We start from the raw sequence: 21,368 nt of genomic DNA, 5'->3' as shown, positions 1-21,368 counted from the left end.
ATAGGATTAGGATCATTTTTCTTCGTGGCAAAGTGATATTTCCAGCAGAGAGTACGGGTGTAGGACAGTAAATCTTTGACAAGGGATGTTTAGCTGAATCTGGGAGTGAGGCTGAAGGTGAGGCCTTTGGATAGGACAGAGGTTTCGGATTGGGAGAGATGTTTGAAGGAAAGGTTAACTACTGAATTAGGGTGTTGTGGTTCCAGATTGTGTTGATTGGAATTTTGAGGTTTTGGGGGGAGTGGAGCTGGAAGTGGGAGATTGAGCAGATGGGAGAGACTGGGTCTGTGTGCAATGAGAGGAGGTTGAGGTTTGCTGGAAAGGTTGTGAAGGGTGAGTGAGTTGCCTTTCCGGAGGTGGGAAACCAGGAGATTGGATAGTTTTTTGAGGTGGAGGGTGGCATGCTGTTCTAATTTGCAGTTGGCCTGTAGGAGGATGCTCTGAACAGCCAGTGTGGATGTGGAAGAGGAAAGATTGAGGACTTTTATTAAGGATAGGAGTTGACGGGTGTGTTCATTGGCTGAGTTGATGTGTAGGTGAAGGATTAGGTGGGTGAGGGCAATGGATTGTTCAGTTTGGAACTGGTATAGGGACTGATGGAAAGAAGGGTTACAGCCAGAGATGGGAACTTTAAGTGTGAGGCCTTTGGGGGTAATGCCAAATGTCAGACAAGCCTGAGAAAATAAAATATGGGAGTGCAATCTGGCTAGGGCGAAGGCATGTTTGCGGAGGGAATGTAAATAAAACTTAATGGGGTCGTTGTGGGGATGTTGTGAGGGTGACATGGTACCAGAAGGTGGAAAGTGGAACATGAGGCTGAAATGAAAATTAAAATAAAAATATATGGGGAGAGATAAACATGCCTTGGTGCACGGCCAGCACATCTTGGCACAGTGTTACACCATCCGGGTTATCTGGATACTTTCCACTAACACCAACCTGTCAGAACTCCGGAGATGGGAACTTTCCCTTCAGTATATCCTCTCTTCTCGTTATCCGCCAAGCCTCAATCTCCGCTAATTTCAATTTGCCGCCGCTCATACCTCACCTGTCTTTCAACAACATCTTTGTCTCTGTACTTCCGCCTCAACTGGCATCTCTGCCCAAACTCTTTGCCTTTACAAATGTCTGCTTGTGTCTGTGTATGTATGGATGGATATGTGTGTGTGGGTGCGTGTGTATGTGCGAGTGTATACCTGTCCATTTTCCCCCTAAGGTAAGTCTTTCTGCTCCCAGGATTGGAATGACTCCTTACCCTCTCCCTTGAAACCCACATCCTTTCGTCTTTCCCTCTCCTTCCCTCTTTCCTGATGAAGCAACCGTTTGTTGTGAATGCTTGAATTTTGTGTGTATGTTTGTGTTTGTTTGTGTGTCTATCGACCTGCCAGCAATTTCGTTTGGTAAGTCACATCATCTTTGTTTTTAGATATATTTTTCCCACATGGAATGTTTCCCTCTATTATATTCATATCATTAATTAAATATGTAGGCATAAAGTTGCAAAATAACATGAAACTGAATGGGCAGGATTTGAGGAAGTCGTATCCCTGCTGGAGAGCCACATTCAGGGTCTGCGAATTGCTCCACCCTTTAACATGTTTTGGTGGCAACACAACCACCTAACCTTGTGCACATCGTTGTCTATCAACCCAAGTTCACCACAGGTTCAACATAGCCCAGCTATAACCAGCGCTTTTTCACCTTTTTTCACACCAGATCTCCAGTTGCTTTCTAGTTCACCTTTATCTCTCCCCATATATTTTTATTTTAATTTTCATTTCAGCCTCATGTTCCACTTTCCACCTTTTAGTACCATGTCACCCTCACAACATCCCCACAACGACCCCATTAAGTTTTATTTACATTCCCTCCGCAAACATGCCTTCGCCCTAGCCAGATTACACTCCCATATTTTATTTTCTCAGGCTTGTCTGACATTTGGCATTACCCCCAAAGGCCTCACACTTAAAGTTCCCATCTCTGGCTGTAACCCTTCTTTCCATCAGTCCCTATACCAGTTCCAAACTGAACAATCCATTGCCCTCACCCACCTAATCCTTCACCTACACATCAACTCAGCCAATGAACACACCCGTCAACTCCTATCCTTAATAAAAGTCCTCAATCTTTCCTCTTCCACATCCACACTGGCTGTTCAGAGCATCCTCCTACAGGCCAACTGCAAATTAGAACAGCATGCCACCCTCCACCTCAAAAAACTATCCAATCTCCTGGTTTCCCACCTCCGGAAAGGCAACTCACTCACCCTTCACAGCCTTTCCAGCAAACCTCAACCTCCTCTCATTGCACACAGACCCAGTCTCTCCCATCTACTCAATCTCCCACTTCCAGCTCCACTCCCCCCAAAACCTCAAAATTCCAATCAACACAATCTGGAACCACAACACCCTAATTCAGTAGTTAACCTTTCCTTCAAACCTCTCTCCCAATCTGAAACCTCTGTCCTATCCAAAGGCCTCACCTTCAGCCTCACTCCCAGATTCAGCTAAACAGCCCTTGTCAAAGATTTGCTGTCCTACACCCGTACTCTCTGCTGGAAATAACACTTTGCCACGAAGAAAAATGATCCTAATCCTACTCCTAATGATCCAACTCCCCAAGACACTATCCAAATTGAACCCTGCCTGGAACAGTTCCGTCCTATGTCACAGCGGGACCCACCTCCTCTGCCTCAAAATCACCCTCTCCAAGCTTTCCAGGAATTTCTGACTTCCAGCCTTGCCTCTCAATCCTTCTTAAAAAACCTTAATCCTACTCCCAACTTCACCACTGCTGAAGCCCAGGCTATCCGTGATCTGAAGGCTGACCGATCCATTGCCATTCTTCCGGCGGACAACGGTTCCACGACCGTGGTACTTGATCGTCGGGAGTATGTGGCTGAGGGACTGCGTCAGTTTTCAGACAACACTACATACAAAGCTTGCCAAGGTAATCCCATTCCTGATGTCCAGGCGGAGCTTCAAGGAATCCTCAGAACCTTAGGGCCCCTACAAAACCTTTCACCAGACTCCATCAACCTCCTGACCCCACCAACACCCCGCACCCCTACCTTCTACCTTCTTCCTAAAATTCACAAAACCAATCATCCCAGCCGTCCCATAGTAGCTGGTTACCAAGCCCCCACAGAACGTATCTCTGCCTACGTAGATCAACACCTTACACCCATTACATGCAGTCTCCCATCCTACATCAAAGACACCAACCACTTTCTCGAATGCATGGAATCCTTACCCAGTCTGTTACCTCCGGAAACCATCCTTGTAACCATTGATGCCACTTCCTTATACACAAATATTCCGCACGTCCAGGGCCTCACTGCGATGGAGCATTTCCTTTCACGCCGATCACCTGCCACCTTACCTAAAACCTCTTTCCTCATTACCTTAGCCAGCTCCATCCTTGCCCAATTTCGAAGGCCAGACATACCAACAATTAAAGGGAACAGCCACGGGTACCAGGATGGCCCCCTCGTACGCCAGTCTATTCATGGGTCGCTTCGAGGAAGCCTTCTTGGTTACCCAGGCCTGCCAACCCAAAGTTTGGTACAGATTTATTGATGACGTCTTCATGATCTGGACTCACAGTGAAGAACTCCAGAATTTCCTCTCCAACCTCAACTCCTTTGGTTCCATCAGATTCACCTGGTCCTACTCCAAATCCCATGCCACTTTCCTTGACGTTGACCTCCACCTGTCCAATGGCCAGCTTCACACGTCCGTCCACATCAAACCCACCAACAAGCAACAGTACCTCCATTATGACAGCTGCCACCCATTCCACATCAAACGGTCCCTTCCCTACAGCCTAGGTCTTTGTGGCAAACGAATCTGCTCCAGTCCGGAATCCCTGAACTATTACACCAACAACCTGAAAACAGCTTTCGCATCCCGCAACTACCCTCCTGACCTGGTACAGAAGCAAATAACCAGAGCCACTTCCTCATCTCCTCAAACCCAGAACCTCCCACAGAAGAACCCCAAAAGTGCCCCACTTGTGACAGGATACTTTCCGGGACTGGATCAGACTCTGAATGTGGCTCTCCAGCAGGGATACGACTTCCTCAAATCCATCCCTATGAAATCCCCAAACCACCTTCCCTACCCTCTGGCTCCTACCCTTGTAACCGCCCCCGGTGTAAAACCTGTCCCATACACCCTCCGACCACCACCTAATCCAGTCCTGTAACCCGGAAGGTGTACACAATCAAAGGCAGAGCCACGTGTGAAAGCACCCACGTGATTTACCAACTGACCTGCCTACACTGTGATGCATTCGATGTGGGAATGACCAGCAACAAACTGTCCATTCACATGAATGGACACAGGCAGACAGTGTTTGTTGGTAATGAGGATCACCCTGTGGCTAAACATGCCTTGGTGCACGGCCAGCACATCTTGGCACAATGTTACACCGTCCGGGTTATCTGGATACTTCCCACCAACACCAACCTATCCGAACTCCGGAGATGGGAACTTGCTCTTCAATATATCCTCTCTTCCCGTTACCCACCAGGCCTCAATCTCCGCTAATTTCAATTTGCCGCCACTCATACCTCACCTGTCTTTCAACAACATCTTTGCCTCTGTACTTCCGCCTCGACTGACATCTCTGCCCAAACTCTTTGTCTTTAAGTATGTCTGCTTGTGTCTGTATATGTGTGGATGGATATGTGTGTGTGTGTGAGTGTATACCCGTCCTTTTTTCCCCCTAAGGTAAGTCTTTCCGCTTCTGGGATTGGAATGACTCCTTACCCTCTCCCTTAAAACCCACATCCTTTCGTCTTTCCCTCTCCTTCCCTCTTTCCTGATGAAGTAACCGTTTGTTGCGATAGCTTGAATTTTGTGTGTATGTTTGTGTTTGTTTGTGTATCTATCGACTTGCCAGCACTTTCGTTTGGTAAGTCACATCATCTTTGTTTTTAGATATATTTTTCCCACGTGGAATGTTTCCCTCTATTATATTCATATCATTAACTAAATATGTAGGCATAAAGTTGCAAAATAACATGAAAATGAATGGGCACATAACGTCAGTTGTAGGAAAAGTGATGGACAGCTAAGGTTTATGAAACACCCTCTGTCATTCACTGTAAAATTGCTTGTTTAGTATTTATATAAATGGTGATAGATGCATATATCATGTTGCTACTTGAATTGCCTGGACAAATTATAAGTTTCAAACTGTACTTCAAAAATTGAATGCAAACTTTGTTGTAGGTTGCTGCAAATTGCCATTACTGAGCCACTAGCATGCAAGGATACCATTTTGTGTGTTTGGTGTCATCTTGTTTAATTTATACTTACTGGAATTTTGTCACATTCACAGAAAATATGGCATGAAATGCATTGTGTTTCAATAAATGTAGTTTTTTTTCCTCTTAAATCCAAAATTCTATATCTGATCAAGATTAGGGGAAAATCCCAATTTAATATTGTTGTTTTTGTATGTTTCTGTAGTTTTGCAGATATTCGAAACACTGATCAAGGTAAACAAGAGGAAAGACTACCAATGTTTGCTTTTGTCTTTCCACCTTGGTTCTCAAACAAATATCGTGAAGCTGTGGAAAACTTCAAGCGAAATTCTGTGAGGCTGACTACACCATTTGATATTAATCCAACACTTAGAAATGTGCTACACTTTGAAGGAGCAGGTAGAGGCAATATACGCAGTAGGTCCATCAGCCTTTTCAAAGAGGTAGATCATCTTCATCTGACTTCCTGTAATTTATGATATTTTCATGTTGTAATTTAATTATGTGTGATAAATGTGAAGGTTGTTAAAGCACAAACTGGAAATTAGCACTTAGTACTTAGGAAGATCTAGAGTTCATGGGGCATAGGCAAAAAGATGTGAAGGGGAGTGAACATCTACACAGCCTGCCAGTTGCAGTGGTCCCGTCAGTTACTGTGAGCACACTAGGTGTAATCATGCCTGGTACATAAGACATTATAATCAGATTTTGCAAAACAAGTTTGAGATGTGTGTGTGTGTGTGTGTGTGTGTGTGTGTGTGTGTGTGTGTGTGTGTGTGTGTGTGTATTTTCAACCCCAAAAATAAAGCCAAAGGTGTCTTTTATTCTTAAGTACCATATGGAATGGCGGAGTCCTATATTTTACTAATATCCACCCAGGAAAATGAAGGAGAAGATGGAAATGTAAGCATGTTTGTTCTGCTTAACAGTATCTCAAATGGGAAACAGTGGAATTAACACATACAGCATGATGCATGCCAGAACCAATAAAAGAAAAGAAGCAGTAACTATATATACAAATAAATAAAATAAAATTGAGTTATGTCCTGGGCTCTTTGCATCAATAAATATTAAGTTAAACAAATCTTTCAATGTTGTGCCATTGCAGTATACCAGAAAACATATAAACTAGTACTACTGACAGTTACAGACCACTGGCAGGAAGTATCCGAAATTGCACAAAGCTGCTAGAGACAGTTGCAATAATACTGGGGAATTATAGTTTGTGGATATTTCACTGTTGTGTTTCTGATTTCAATAATAAAGACTGCATCAGTTTCCATGCTTAACGTGACACGTTTCAGGAATTTATTCCCATTCTTAAATATTTCGATATATTGGTATTTTGTGTGATGACTGTTGTGTATATTGTTCTCTCTCTCTCTCTCTCTCTCTCTCTCTCTCTCTCTCTCTCTCTCTCTCTCTTGAAATGCAGTAACCATTAAAAGATGACTCAGAGCAAGAGGGGCAGAACAACAAACACACGGAAATAGTTGCACCTGAGAAAGAGAGAAATTTCTGAACCTTATCCTGTTATGCATTAAAAAGTGTAAGTTGTTCACTTTTTTATTATTTAAACGAATAGTGACATAGTTGCAGACTTTCAAAAATTGTTGATTTTGGTGAATGAAATCCACATCTCCTCATAGCTGACAAACCCTCTCTCACAGACCTGCTACATTTACCACATCCTCAGAAACTCCCTCCCAATACCATACAGAATATAGAACCTAAGCAAATATGAAGCATTGTCATGAACTTGTCCTAATCATCCTGGAATTTTTCTCTTTTCTTCAGATCCCTACAATGGAAACACTTTTTTGCCACCAGCCCTAACAATCAGACTCAATCCAAAATCAATATTGAACCCTGTCTGACCTGGTTCACTCCTCCATCCAATGGTGATTCATTCCCACTGCTTCCAAATCACCCCTTGTCAATTTTCCAGAAGTTTCTAACCTCAGGCTTCGCCTCACCATCATTTTTCAAGTCCCTCAGCGTGAAAACCAACCTTACATCCACAGAGTGAACCACACTCCACCAGCCAAAACCTGATCCTTATCTTGTAACCTCTGCCAGGTGTCAAACACATCCATCTACAAACCCTACCACAATGACCCCATTCCTGAAATCCAGTAGGATCTCCAGTCCCTCCTCAAATCATTAGGTCCATCCCAGGACCTCTCACCTGAGTCCATTTCTCTCCTCATCCACACCACTCCTCACACACCTGACTTCCACATGGGTCCTAAATACCTTAAACCCAACCACCCAGGATGCCCCAATGTGGCCAGTTACTGTGCGTCATGGACCAACACTTTCAGCCTATTAACTGTAACCTACCCTTCCATATAAAATACATCATCATTTCCTCCACCAACTGTGCACTGTTTCTGTTTATTTTCCATCAGGTACCCTGCTCATAATTTTCGATGCTACCTGCCTCTACATTAACATCCCCTATGCTCATGCCCTTGCCACTTTTGAACGCCAACTTTCTCAGTCCCCGAGTGACTCCAAACCTACAACCTCCTACCTGGTCACCATGATCAACTATATACTCACTCACAATTACTTCTCCTTTGAACGGATCACCTTCAAGCATATCAGTTGTACAGAAATGGGCACCCACATTTCACCATCCTGTGCTAACCTATACATTGGCAATCTAGAGGAATCCTTCCCATCTATCCGGAATCTCAATCCCCTTCATCTGGTTCAGATTCAGTGACGACATCTTCATGATCTGGACTGAGTGTAAGGACACCGTATCCACATTCCTCTGGAACCTCCAAACTTTCTCCTCCATTCACTTCACCTGGTCCTCTTCAGTCCAGCAAACCACTTTCCTTGCTGTGGACCTGCACTTAAAGGATGGCTACGTCAGTACCTCCATCCACATCAAACCTAGCAGCCAACAACAATACCTCCACTTCGACAGCTGCCACTCATCCAGTGCCAAGAAGTCCTCTCCATATAGTCCAGCCACCCATGGTCATGGTCATTGCATTTGTAGTGACCAGTAGTCCCTCTTCAAATATGCCAAAGTTTTCACTGAGGCCTTCACAGGCTGAAATTACCCTCCTAACCATACCCAGAAACAGATCTCCCATGCTTTATCTCCACGATCACCTACCATCTCGCACATGCCCACTGTCTGGTCATAAAGGAGCACTCTTTTTGTGGCTCAGTACAACCAAATACTGAAGCAGCTGAATGACATTCTCCACCAAGGTCTCAACTGCCTTTTGTCATGTCCTGAAATGGGGAATACCCTATGCACTTTCCTCCCCACCCTTCCCACAATGGTATTCCACTGCCCACTAAACTTGTGTAATGTCCTTGTGATTCCCAACTCAGCACTTGTTCACAGCCCCTTGCCTCATGGCTCATAACCCTGCAATAGACCTACATGCAATACCTATCCCATACATCCTCCCATTACCACATAATCCAATCCAATCACAGGCATTTCCTGTCCCAACAAAGGCAGGGCTACCTGTGAAAGCGGTCACTTGATTTACAAACTAATCTGCAGCGCACTGTGCTGCTTTCTCCATGGGTATGACAACTAATAAGCTGTCTCTGCATTAATGGCCACTGACAAACTGTGGCCAAGAGACAGATGGACCAGCCAGTTGCTGAACGTTCTACCCAACACAATGTGCTCACTTCAATGACTGCTTCTTCCTGCGGGACACCACTTTATCGTAGGTACCTTAAGTGCCAGGTGGGAGGGTTTGCATTCCTCAGTAATGCTGAGGACTATGCTGGCAGTAGTATAGCTACTGACAGGGTTGCCCAAGCCGGACAGACCTCAGCGGAGGGGTCTGATGAAGTATGTCCCATAACATAGGGAAGGGAGGGCTGTGGTTTCCTTAACCCTGCTGTTGTGCACCCAAAACCCCTCTACTACCACTACTACTACTACTTCTGTGGTTTTCTTAGCTTGCTATGAGTTTGGTGACCCCAGGTTTCCCAAGATGGGGACTGGCCAGTACCACCAGGCCACCATAAACTCTGGGCATAAGTAAAGACCATCGTTAGGCACTGCGGTAGAACGTTGTGTGTCTCACCCCAAGGTGTGCCAAGTACTGATGAGGTGAAAGAATGGTGAAATAAAACATTCTCTCTGGGGCATCTGCTGCCCCACCATTGTATAAGGCCTTCTCAGGTATGCAGGGCTCTGTTTGGATCAACATTTGTTTCCCTAGTGGCTGATGGGGTCCCTGTGGAGTGACCTCAATCCACATCTACCACTGACAGGATGGGTGTTATCATCAGGTAGCACCTTCACCCTCTCAACAAAGAGAGTTTAGTTGGTCAGTCTGTCCAAGAAGAACTTGCAGAGTTATAGTAACAGAGCAGTAGTCTGCCATAACACTTTCGGTGTAATCAAGAGAGCAGAGGGAATCTTTGAGGAGGTATTCCCGTTCTATATTTGCATGGCATTGGAGGGTATTGCTGGGTCCTTAAAAAGTATTAAATGACTTCGTAATGGAACACTTCTAATTGAAACTGCCAGATAAAACTAACTATCGAAGCTTCTGGGATGCAAGGCCATTGATGATTACCCTGTTTTGGCTGAGTTGCATAAGGCCCTTAACTTTGGTAAAGGCATGGTTACCTGTCCGATATAATGGAGTTGGACCCTGAGGAATTACGTGAAGAATAGAAAAATAAGGGTGTCACAGAAGTGGAGAACTATATAAGAGTAATTGGCACATTGGAAAAAACTGCAACATTTATTATAGCATTTAACACTCCAGAATTACGTGAACATATTCTTGCAGGCTATACCTGTCTTTAAGGTTTGACCATTAGTGCCCAAACCAGTGCGATGCTTCAAATGTCAGGATTCAGTCATACCACTGTGGCATGTAACTGGAGGGCTGTGTGTGGCAATTGTGGAGGCTCAGCCCTCGAATCAGATGATTCTTGTACACTTCCACTAAAATGTATAAACTGCTCCATGGATCATGCAGTATGAAGCAGAAAGTGTGGGGTTTCTAATGAGGAAAGGAAAGTTCAGGAGTTGAAAATTAGGGGACACATGCCCCATGGTGAAGCTAAAATAGCTATGCAACCTCAGGTATTTACTACTTCTTTTACATCGGCCCTTAAGAAGTCAGTTACCAAGTTTGATGCCTCCACACAAACCCAGAAAACAGATTTAAGTACACTTGTGTATGTGAGGGGAGAAAAGCTACTTTTGAACCCAAAATCATTCAGAAGCTGTTAACAGTGGACTTAAAACTTGAGCTCCCTACCATTGCACACCATCGGAAAGCCCATTAAGCTGTCCTTTCAACCAATGCAAGCAACTCCTGCCACAAATAAGAAATAAGCAACATAAAAAGCTGTTCAAAATTGAAGAAAGTGGCAGCTAAACCTTTGTGTAGACGGGCACTCTCCTTGTCCAGTGGTGAATTTACTGTTGAGAATGTTGATATGCTCCTGGAGGAAAGGCAGAATCTGACACAGTCTAATGTTCCTCCTGACATCTCAGGTAATCACCACCAATAAGGAAGAAGTACAAGGACAACCATCACTAATGAATGACTCCCACAGGGACTACTCTGTTGCAGTGGAACTTAAACTGACACTCATTACAGTTTAAAGAATTACAGCTCCTGACCAAGTAGAAACTGTTCTGCACCTGCTTACAAGAATCTCATTTTAAAGTTGCCAACACACAAGCATTAATGGACTGCTGCTCCTACAGGAAGGACAGTGTTACTGGAGATAGGGATAAGGGTAGTGTTGCTGTTTTCATTGATGACAGATGTAATTCCTCTCCTGTTCCTCTTACCATGGTCATAAAAGCAGTTACAGTGGAAGTTATCAAACCAGTTAAAATCACAGTTGTCATGGACAGTGCAGCTGGTCCTGGCAGAGGTTTGAGTCCTCCCTCGGGCATGGGTGTGTGTGTGTGTGTGTGTGTGTGTGTGTGTGTGTGTGTGTGTTTGTCCTTAGGATAATTTAGGTTAAGTATGACCTTAGCAGTTAAGTCCCATAAGATTTCACAAAAAGATTCAGTGACAGAACTCTCACTGTTCCCCTTGTGTTCCTCCTCATGGGGGATTACAATGCACACAATGTGTTGTGGGGCTCACCTACCATTTTTGTTCCAGGGGTCGAATTACTGAGCAGTTCATCCATTGAGAGAATGTCTTGCCCTTTGAACGCTGGTCAGATGACACACTTTTCTACTGCTGCAGGATTATCTTCAGCCACTGACCTTTGTTTTTCTTCCCCAGCTACTGTAGACTTAATTCAGGGGGAACTGACCACAGATTTCCTTTCCAGCGGCCACTTTCTGGTGTGTATTTGTCTGCTGACTCTAATTGGTGGTTGACAGAAGATTGCAAATATGGATGGTTTAAAGGGGAAATTGGTTGCAATATAGTCAGCAGACCATCTTTGAACAACAGGATTGTACCAGGAGATGGTGGGCCATATGTCACCTGTGAGATTCAATGAGCTGCCACAGATTCCATTCCCCAGTCGAGCAACCACCTCAGATGATGTCATGGTTCAAAAATGGTTCAAATGGCTCTGAGCACTATGGGACTTAACATTTGTGGTCATCAGTCCACTAGAACTTAGAACTACTTAAACCTAACTAACCTAAGGACCTCACACACATCCATGCCCGAGGCAGGATTTGAACTTGCGACCGTAGCAGTCACGCGGTTCCGGACTGAGCGCCTAGAACCACTAGACCACCGCGGCCGGCAGATGATGTCATGTCCCTTGATGGTATGACAAATGTCACTTGGCAGTCGGAGCCAGCTTTGCGAAAATTCAGACACTGTCCAATGATAGGAAACCTTCGTGCCTTCAGATCAGTGAGAGCACAAGTGGATAAAAGAATGGAAGACGACTCCTGGAAGGAATTCATGACTTCCATTAATTGGTCCACTTCCACTGTGTAAGTTTGGGAATCAATAAGGCAGATTTCAGGAAAGGGCAGTACACCTCCTCTTACGGCCTTGTTGACAAATGGGGTGTTGGTAGACAGACGTGCCTAAAGATCTGGCTCAGGTTTTAGCTGAACACCTTTGTTATCATCTCAGCATCATCCAGACTTCTGTATTCCACTTGTTTTGTAGGACTGTGGAAAAGTGGCTGCTCTGCTTTTTCCTGTGGGATGAGGTGGTCTACCATCCTTCATCTGGTAGTTGGAACAAGCTATATCAGTGGCTAGTGACTCTGCTCCAGGACCAGATCAGATTCATTATGCCATGCTCCATCATCTGTGACCCGAAACCAATGGCAAACTCCCATCTTATTTCAGTCAGATCTGGTTTGATCAAGAGTACCCAGGAGGAGGCAATATTAATTCCATTGTGGAAACCAGTCAAGGATCGTATGAACCCTAACTGTTACAGGAGTGTACCCTTACCAGATGTATGGGTAAGATTCCTAAGGACATTGTCAACTGCTGCCTTATCTGGCTTCTCAGATTCTGAGGTCACCTGTGCCGCTCTGAACACAATTTCAGCTGCTACCACATCCTGCCTTTGACGACTTAATTCTACTGGAGATTGTGATATAGAATTCCTTCGTATGCCAAAACTATTTTGTTTATTCTTCCAAGCTTCCAGAATCCTGATGGTCGGCTGTAGTTGCCTCATTGTTGTTGTCTGTCTTGAAAAAGGGAACAACATTACTTGAAGGTAGAACATTCTTCACCAACTTTGTGAATGGGGACTATGTCGACGTCTGTTGCTTCTTATCCAACCCTTCCTCAAGGAACAGTGCTTTTGGTATGGCACTGGTGATGCCTTGTCAGACTGCAATGCCTAGGAGAATAGGTTTCCCCAGTGTGGTGTATTCAGTGTCACATTGTTTGCAGTCACTGTCTGTGGCAACTCGTCAGCAGTCAGGAGCCCTGTTAAATGCTCTTTGTTTGTGTACATCTTCACAATCTTCTACTTTTCCTCCTATCTTACAACAACAACAACAACAACAACAAGACAACTACAGCTGACCATTAGTATGCTGGAAGTGTGAGACAGTAAAACTGGCTTTAGTTTCTGACCAGAGGAGACTACATATATCAAATTTAACCATGCTTGTCAAACTTTTAATCGAGCAGAACTCACAATAGGGGACCACATTTTACATTTTAAGGCTGCTGTGCACTTTTTGGGCCTACTATTTGATTCAAAATTAACGTGGTTCCTGCACCTCAAAGACTTGCGAACAAAGGGTTTCAAATGTTGAATTTATTGAAATGCCTCAGTGGAAAGGCATGGGAGCTGACAGGTTCCATCCTCTGCAGTTTTATAGTCCATTTGTCAGATCACAGTTAGATCATGGTAGCATCATTTATGGGTCAGTCCATATTTTTTACCTCAAGATGTTAGATGCTATCCACCACTGGGGCATTCAGATATTGACTGGAGCCTTTAAGATCAGCCTAGTTCAGAGTCTGTGTGCTGTGGCTGGTGACCCATCACCCTGGATTTGGCAGTGCCTTCTTCTGGCTTGATAGACCCTGAAAGTCTTGGCATTGCCTCAGTCATAGGCATTTTGTGTTGAGTCCACCCCCACTTTGAGTGGCTGTTCAGGAATCAGTCCCATGCGGCCAAACCATTCAGGATACATTCTACTGACTTTCTCAAGGACCAGACCTTTAAATATCAGCCAGAAATGGGACAAATTGCCACCTTGGCGTCTTCAGAAGCATAAAATGATATTAAGCTTGACACAGTACAAGGAAACCTAGACTACTTTCTTCCTACTGTTTCCTTATTTTTAAGTATGTACCACCATTTTATCATTGTACATACAGATGGGTCCCAGCAAGAGAATGCTCAGTTGTTCACCTGTTTTCCCTGCTAGAGTTTTCAAAGGGTTTTCTGGAACAGTTTACAAATTAGGATGTGGAGTTATATGGCATTATGATGGCACTGGAGTGGATTTACAGGCATCGATGTATGAAGTTTCTCATCTGTTCTGACTCAGTCAGTGCGCTACAAGAGGTCCCCCAAATGTATCTGGTAGACCAGTTTGTTCAGCTCATCCATGACTCCATACAGCAGCACCTACATCGTGGCAAGGAGGTGGTCTTCTGCTGGGTACATGGACATACTCAGGATACAGAGAAAAGACAGAGCTGACAAAGCAGGCAAAGAGGCATGTCAGGATGGTGTTGTGTGTTCATGCACATCATTTCATTGGCTCACAGATGAATTGTGGGACAGTGGGAAACTGAGCAGGTAGAGGTGGCGGAAAACAAACTGTGGTCACTCAAATTGATCACACAGGCTTGATGAACACTTCATGTAGGAAATAGCCTTTTAACATACACAATTTGCTCCTGTGGCAGGAGGATCCACTACTCTGTGAAGTTTGTGGTGTGTCACTTCCAATTCAGCTTATTTTTGCCATGTGTGTCTTATATACTAATGTAAGGGTAGTTGTCAGTTTGGCTGCACTTAGCAGCCCTATCCTGTCCCCACCATACCCCTGCTGGCTCCCACAGCTTCCCCCAACACAACCCTGCTACATCTCCTGCTCCCAACCCCATGCCTTCTCCTTATGCCCACCACCTGCCACAGATTGCTGCATCTATTCATTTATACAATTTGTACAGTGGGACAGCAAAATCAATAACATTCTACATTCATAGTCATTTTAATATTGGCTACACATAATCGTGTTCAATCACCTTCGAAATATTTGATGAATCATAACATACATTCTTTATAGACCATGGAAACACAGGGAATCTCTAATTGAAAAGCATTCCAAGGCATCCAGACTCATTAGAGTTGCTATATTGTGACTAAACTAATCGCCATGTTTCTTCAGCCAAATGGCAGTGCTTGTTGCTTCAGCATATTGAGTGCTCACTCATTTAGGTGAGTGAAGGAATCACCAGTATGTGAAACTGACGTGAGTGTAAGAGGAGTGATGGCGAAAGAATGCTGTGCTTGCAGTCTCACCACTCAGGTACTGGGCTCTGCATCTCTCTAGGATAGGACAGTTTCTGTTTTAGGAGATGCTTGTAACTACGTGCACCAGCTGTGATTCTTAGACTCTTTATTTGTCGGAAAACAAATTAACAGCATCATGAAGTATTTCTGGAATTTTACAGTGACATTAACTACAGTGTTGTACACCCATTTCAAAATGCACTGACATGACAAAAGTCATGGGATACCTCCTAATATCAAGTAGGACCTCCTTTTGCCCTATGTAGTGCAGTGTGGACTCAATAAATCATTGGAAGTCCTCTGCATAAATACTGGGTCATGCTGCCTCTGTAGCTGCCCATAATTGTGAAAATGATGCCAGTGTAGGATTTTGTGCACAAACTGACATTTCAGTTATGTTCCACAATGCTTGATGAGATTCATGGTGGGTGATCTGGGTGGCCAAATGATTTGCTTGAATTGTCAGAACGTTCTTCAAACTAATCTCAAACAATTGTGGCCCGGTGACATGGTGAGTTGTCCTCCATAAAAATTCCAGCAGTGTTTGGTAACATGAGGTTCATGAATGGCTGCAAATGGTCTCCAAGTAGTTGAATATAATCATTTCCAGTCAATGATCAGTTCAGTTGGACTGGAGAATCTAGTCCATTCCATGTAAACATAGCCCACAGTTCGACTAGTGCATTTTTGACAACTTGGATGGATGGCTCAAACCCTACCATAAGCTCTAATGAGCTGAAATTGGGTTTCATCTGACCAGGCCACAGTTTTCCACTAATAAAGGGTCCAACGGATATGGTTAAGAGCCAATGAGAAGCACTGCAGGCAATATCATGCTGTTAGCAAAGGCAGTCATGTTTGTCATCTGCTGCCATGGCCCATTAATGCCAAATTTTGCTGCACTGTCCTAACACATACATTTGTTGCACATCCCACGTTGATTTCAGTGGTTATTTCACACAGTGTTGCTTCTGTGTTAGCACTGACAACTCTATGCCAACTACACTACTCTTGGTCATTAAGTGAAGGCTGTTGACCATTGCATTGTCTGTAGTGAGAGGTAATGCCTGAAATTTGGTATTGTCAGCACTCTCTTGACACTGTGGATGTCAGAATATTGAATTCCCTAACAATTTCTGAAATTGAATGTGCCATAGGTCTAACCCCAAGTACCATTCAAACAATGGAAAATCCAGGCTGGAATGTAACAATGTTATGAAAAGGAAAGTTGCTACTCACTAATAGTGGAGATGCTGAGACGCTGATAGGCACAACAAAAAGACTGTCAAAACTAAAGCTTTCATTCAGTAAGGCCTCCATCAAAAAAAGATTACACACACACACACACACACACACACACACACACACACACACACACACACACACACACAACTCACACATGCTAGTGCAGTCTCAGGCAACTGAAGCCGCACTGAGAGCAGCAGCACAAATGCATGATGGGAGTGGCAACTGGGTGGGGGTAAGGAGGAGGCTAGGACGGGGATATTGCTACATTCCAACTACCATTCCACAGTCGAAGTCTGTTCATTCCCATCGTGTGGCCACAATCATGTCAGAAACCTTTTCAAATGAATCGTCTAATTACAAACAACAGCTCTGCCAGTGCACTGCCCTTTTATACCTGCCGTAATCTTCATATGTGCATAACGCTATCCCATGACTTTTGTCACCTCAGTGTAGTTACCATAAAAAATTTGCTACACAACATGTTATTTATTCCTCACTGTTCGAGAGTGAGAAAAAAGAGGGAAAAAAAAGCAGTGGACTTCGATTTGGGCCTTCTCCATTTAGGTTTCCTGTGGTTTCCTAAACTTATTAAATGCAAGTGTTACACTTTTTATTTTGGATAATGTTTTAAAGTTTATAATATAACTGATAACAACATAGAAATGCAGACATATCAGAATTCGAGACTCATGATTTGCATATTAGAACTAGAACTACAACACAAAAGGAGGAAAAGAATAAATAGTAAGATTGCAGAACCCCCAAAAACTGTCAGTGGAAATGTAAGCAATTTTGTCTCCTATGTCAGTTAAAATAAATCATCTTTACTATCAAGTTTTGTCTGCTGCACCTGGTAATGAGCCTTCTGCTCCTACCATGCAAATATCATATGAATCTGTATGATCATGCTCATTGTTTTATCACAATGGAAGACTCTACTTCATTAACATCTTCTACTGTTGTATTTTTGTATGTGTTCCTCATTTGTACTCTATGATGGCTAAACCACCGTTTATCATTGTGCTCTATTACATACCTTATCATTTCCTTTCAACCTTTCAGACTGTAGCTAATTGTCCACATTCTATGCATGACATGAGTTTTTTGAGAAAAATCTTCTCTTCTGCAGCATTTGCCATTCGCATAAGGTTTTGCTGCATTCCTCTGTGTAGTTTTTGTGGAACAAATTTCTGACTGCAAATTTAAAAAGTTGTTAACAAAAGGTGTTTGTTAAAACTCGGTAGATCTGTTTTGACTTGAATTCTGGTCTAATAATTTTAAACAAGTGCCTGTATTTTGTAGTATATCATTATACTTGAAATTAATTAATTGTTTCATGTTTAAAGATTCCCTTGGAACGGACATGTTCTGATGCCTATGTAGAGGCTCATTGGTGTGCATGTCTTGACTGGCAAGAGGTTAGTCTAGAAGACAAGACTGTCAAGAAAGCTGCTGAAACGTTTGTAGATTTCTTGAACAAGTAAGTATTATGATGTTCCTCGTAAATCAGTTGATACAGGCTGTGGCAATACCAGTTTGCTAATTCTCTTTACTAAATACACAAGCTATGGGAAATGTTTCCTCATATTGTCTCAACTATGCAGGTAAATATTAAACAAAATTCAAACAAATACCATGTGAAACTGCTCTTCCATATCAACGCATCATACACATCCCAGCTTTTCTGAATTGCGCAGTTGGGAACTTTCCCTGCAATACATCCTATGTTCCCGTAACCCTCCTGGCCTCAACCTTCGTTAGTCACTGTCCTCACCCATCCAGCCCTTCTCTGTTCCCATTCCAGAACTACACAGCTGTCATTTCACTGCCCCACCCAGTCTTTTAATTTCTTTTATTTCTCTCCTTTCCAGTACTTACCCCCTCCTCCCTCCGCACCTTCTCTCCTACTCTCCGTCTAAACTGCAACACTTGACTGTCCGCCACTCCCACCATACTATCCCTCCCCCTCCCCACCCCAGCCTTCTCCTTACCCCCACCCAGTCGCCACTCCCATCATGCACTGCTGCTACTGTTCACAGTGTGGTCTAGCTCTCTGAGACTGCTGATGTTTGTGCAAGTTGCATTTGTGTGTGTGTGTGTGTGTGTGTGTGTGTGTGTGTACTGCTGACAAAGGCCTTAATGGCCAAAAGCTTTAACTGTGTGAATCTTTTTATTTCGCCTACCATGACTCAGCGTCTTCGCTATATGGTGAGTAGCAACTTTCCTTCTCTGGTATTGTTACATTCCATCCTGGATTTTCCATTGTTTGATACACATTAAAAAATTACTTTTAAAAGAGGCTAATGTTTTTGCGATACACCATTCACAGGATTAATGTTATAACATTAAGTCTCAGTTCTTGTGTTAAGAGAACACTCAATTTTATGTTCAGTATCCTTAGACAGCTCATGGATGGAGTAGCCAGTAATATACATTTCTTTATTAATTTTTGAACACAGTAAGCAGCGAGCTCCTCATTCATTAAATGTTACATGTAAATTATTTTTGTATAATGTGAACTTGCATTTAAAATGTAATTGATTCTACTTATTCTCTCCCATTTCTATTACTTCCCTCTTTTCTTCTTTCCTACAAGATACATAAAGTTAGTTAAGGAAGTGTATGAAATTTTAAAACTTGTGCTTACCAAAGTTAAGTTTGAATTTATGACTGGTGTAAGTGTGTAAAATGACGAAACACCAATGAAAGATGATTATCATCTTATAAGTCCTGTAAAATCTGAAGTTAACAAATTTTGATGGTAAAAAAATGAAACAGAGAGGATTGTGGCAAAATTCATGCTTACTTGCTCCATGCTGACTTGCTTATAAGTGTGGATGTTATGGAACTGTTTTAAGAGCAGCTTTTACTCTGTCTTTTGAAGAGTGTCATTGGTAACCAAAGTATAGTTTATGGATACAACCCTGACATACCGGAGAAGCATTAACATTAGAATTTCCGTTCTTCATTCTGGACAAAAACTGAAGGACAACATTATTTTTGTACTAATCTACTGTAGCAGCATTTACTGCAAGATAGAAGTGGGCAATTGGTTTTCTGCTGGAGGTTGGTGGTGGAGTGGGCAAAGGAGGCAACCAATAAGTTGATAGAACATTATTGATGAACATGAACAGACTTCTGAAACAGATAGATTGCAGGTGATGGGAGGTGATATTTGAACCCCTGCACATTGGTATGGGTGTGCCGATGCAGGCATTTCCCATGGATTGTAGCGTGCAACCCAGCTACCGTAGCGTGCTGATGGCAGCTGACGACTGCAGGGTAGCGTTTTGGCAATGATGTGATGTCACTGTGTTCATATTGGACACTAAGGCAGTAGTCATTGGTTCACGGCCTGGCAGTGGCAGTGTTATTGATGCAGCTGTGACCATCACAGGCTGTGCATCCTCAAACAGCCCAGCTGGGACAATTTTCTGATGGGTTGATCATGGTAGTTTGTATTCTGTTTTCACATACTGATCGGTGGGGAAGCCCCCTTGTATCAAGGCCATGTCGAAACATTTAGAGCAGGGTCGATGGCCTGGTGTGGCGTAATCAGTAGGTTGGTTAACCGTGTGACAGGAGTCTGTGTGATGTGCATCATGTGGAAGCACCAGCTGTAGAAGCTGTGTCTGCTGATGCTGCTGAGCTGGCAGAGCATTGGTCAGTAACTGTGGCCTGGTTTTTGGTTGCTGGGCTGCAGTCCTTGCTGTCTATGTTTGATCTGTTACATTTCCTCCCTTCTTAGATTAATCCAGTTCTCTGTATTCCTGGTTTATTGGTCTGACTGTAAAAGAGACACTTCCTTATCTATCATTGTTTCTTCATCGCTTGAATAAGACTTTGGCATGTCTCCTTTTTGTTTTATTTTACACTAAATATAGTATCTCACTTCCACCATCCTTCGGCTCTGAGTGTATGCGCCTCACTTTGGTTTTTTCTCCACAATTTATTATTGTTCTCTGTGGTTGAGTAACATCTTTGCCAGTGACTGTTGTGGACCCGTAGGCTGAAGGGAGGTAAGGGGTAAATATTGAGCAGCTTTACATCTGAGATGGCAGTACACGATACTTATCATGCTGAAAATTACACAAATATCTGATGTGCTAGTCCCTATGGTTATGAGTTGGTTTTGTTGTTTGTTACATTATTTTCTTTCATGATCAAGTAGATGTTCCATCATCACATGTCCATTTTGTGCTGCTGCCATTTGGTCCAGGGTAGTCAGAAGAGTTGGATCTAGCATGGCATTCAGGAAAGACTGGTTTTCCTTGGGCAGGATTTCAATAGGTAGGTCGGTTGGTAAATCAACAATTAGCTGGTGTTTAGACTTGTGGTTCTGGTAATGGTGGCAGATAACCAGAAAGTGGAACCTCAAATATCACATTGCATACCATTCATTAGCGATCCCTGACTTTGTAGTTTTATGTGCTGGGTGCTGCCGAAATGTCCTTGGTCGTGGCAGGTGGCAATGGCTACTGCTGGTTTTGGTAATGAGTACAGTCAGTGTGACACAATCTTCTGGAAAAATTCAGTTTCACTTGTAATGAGCTCCCTGGGGAAATTAGTTGCAGGCTTCTCAGAGCAAGACAGAGTATATTCGCATGACTCAGGTGCCGTATTTGTTCACTTTGTTGGGCAAACAGTGACTCACATGTCTCAGCACCACAATGACACCGAGGAGGAGAGTAGTATTTCCTTAAATACCTCATTACGCAAAATGACTGAATTGATCTAGGGAACATCCTTTATAAAGGATATTCAACAAGTTACAAGCCAGTGTGTGTCACATATATACTCACTCACTACCAACTCACATTCTGCCTGCATATCTACCTTCCATGTGAACTGCATACAAAACAAAACAATCAAATTGAATTAGATACACCAGTGCTCTA

General features: G+C 43.3%; 1 protein-coding gene across 3 annotated transcripts in view; it reads left to right on the top strand.

The window, feature by feature from the left end:
• LOC124777213 overlaps positions 1-21,368 on the top strand; it is a 482,077-nt gene that overhangs the window by 434,056 nt on the left and 26,653 nt on the right. For all 3 annotated transcript variants that reach the window (XM_047252529.1, XM_047252528.1, XM_047252531.1), the window contains 2 exons: positions 5,478-5,715; positions 17,817-17,950. In XM_047252529.1, coding sequence (XP_047108485.1) covers positions 5,478-5,715; positions 17,817-17,950 — 372 coding nt within the window. The remainder of the gene's footprint in view (positions 1-5,477; positions 5,716-17,816; positions 17,951-21,368) is intronic.

This window comes from Schistocerca piceifrons, chromosome 2, assembly GCF_021461385.2.
Source record: "Schistocerca piceifrons isolate TAMUIC-IGC-003096 chromosome 2, iqSchPice1.1, whole genome shotgun sequence".
NCBI lineage: Eukaryota > Metazoa > Arthropoda > Insecta > Orthoptera > Acrididae > Schistocerca > Schistocerca piceifrons.
The sequence above is the reverse complement of the archived record's forward strand: the minus strand, read 5'-3'. Positions and strand labels throughout refer to the sequence as shown.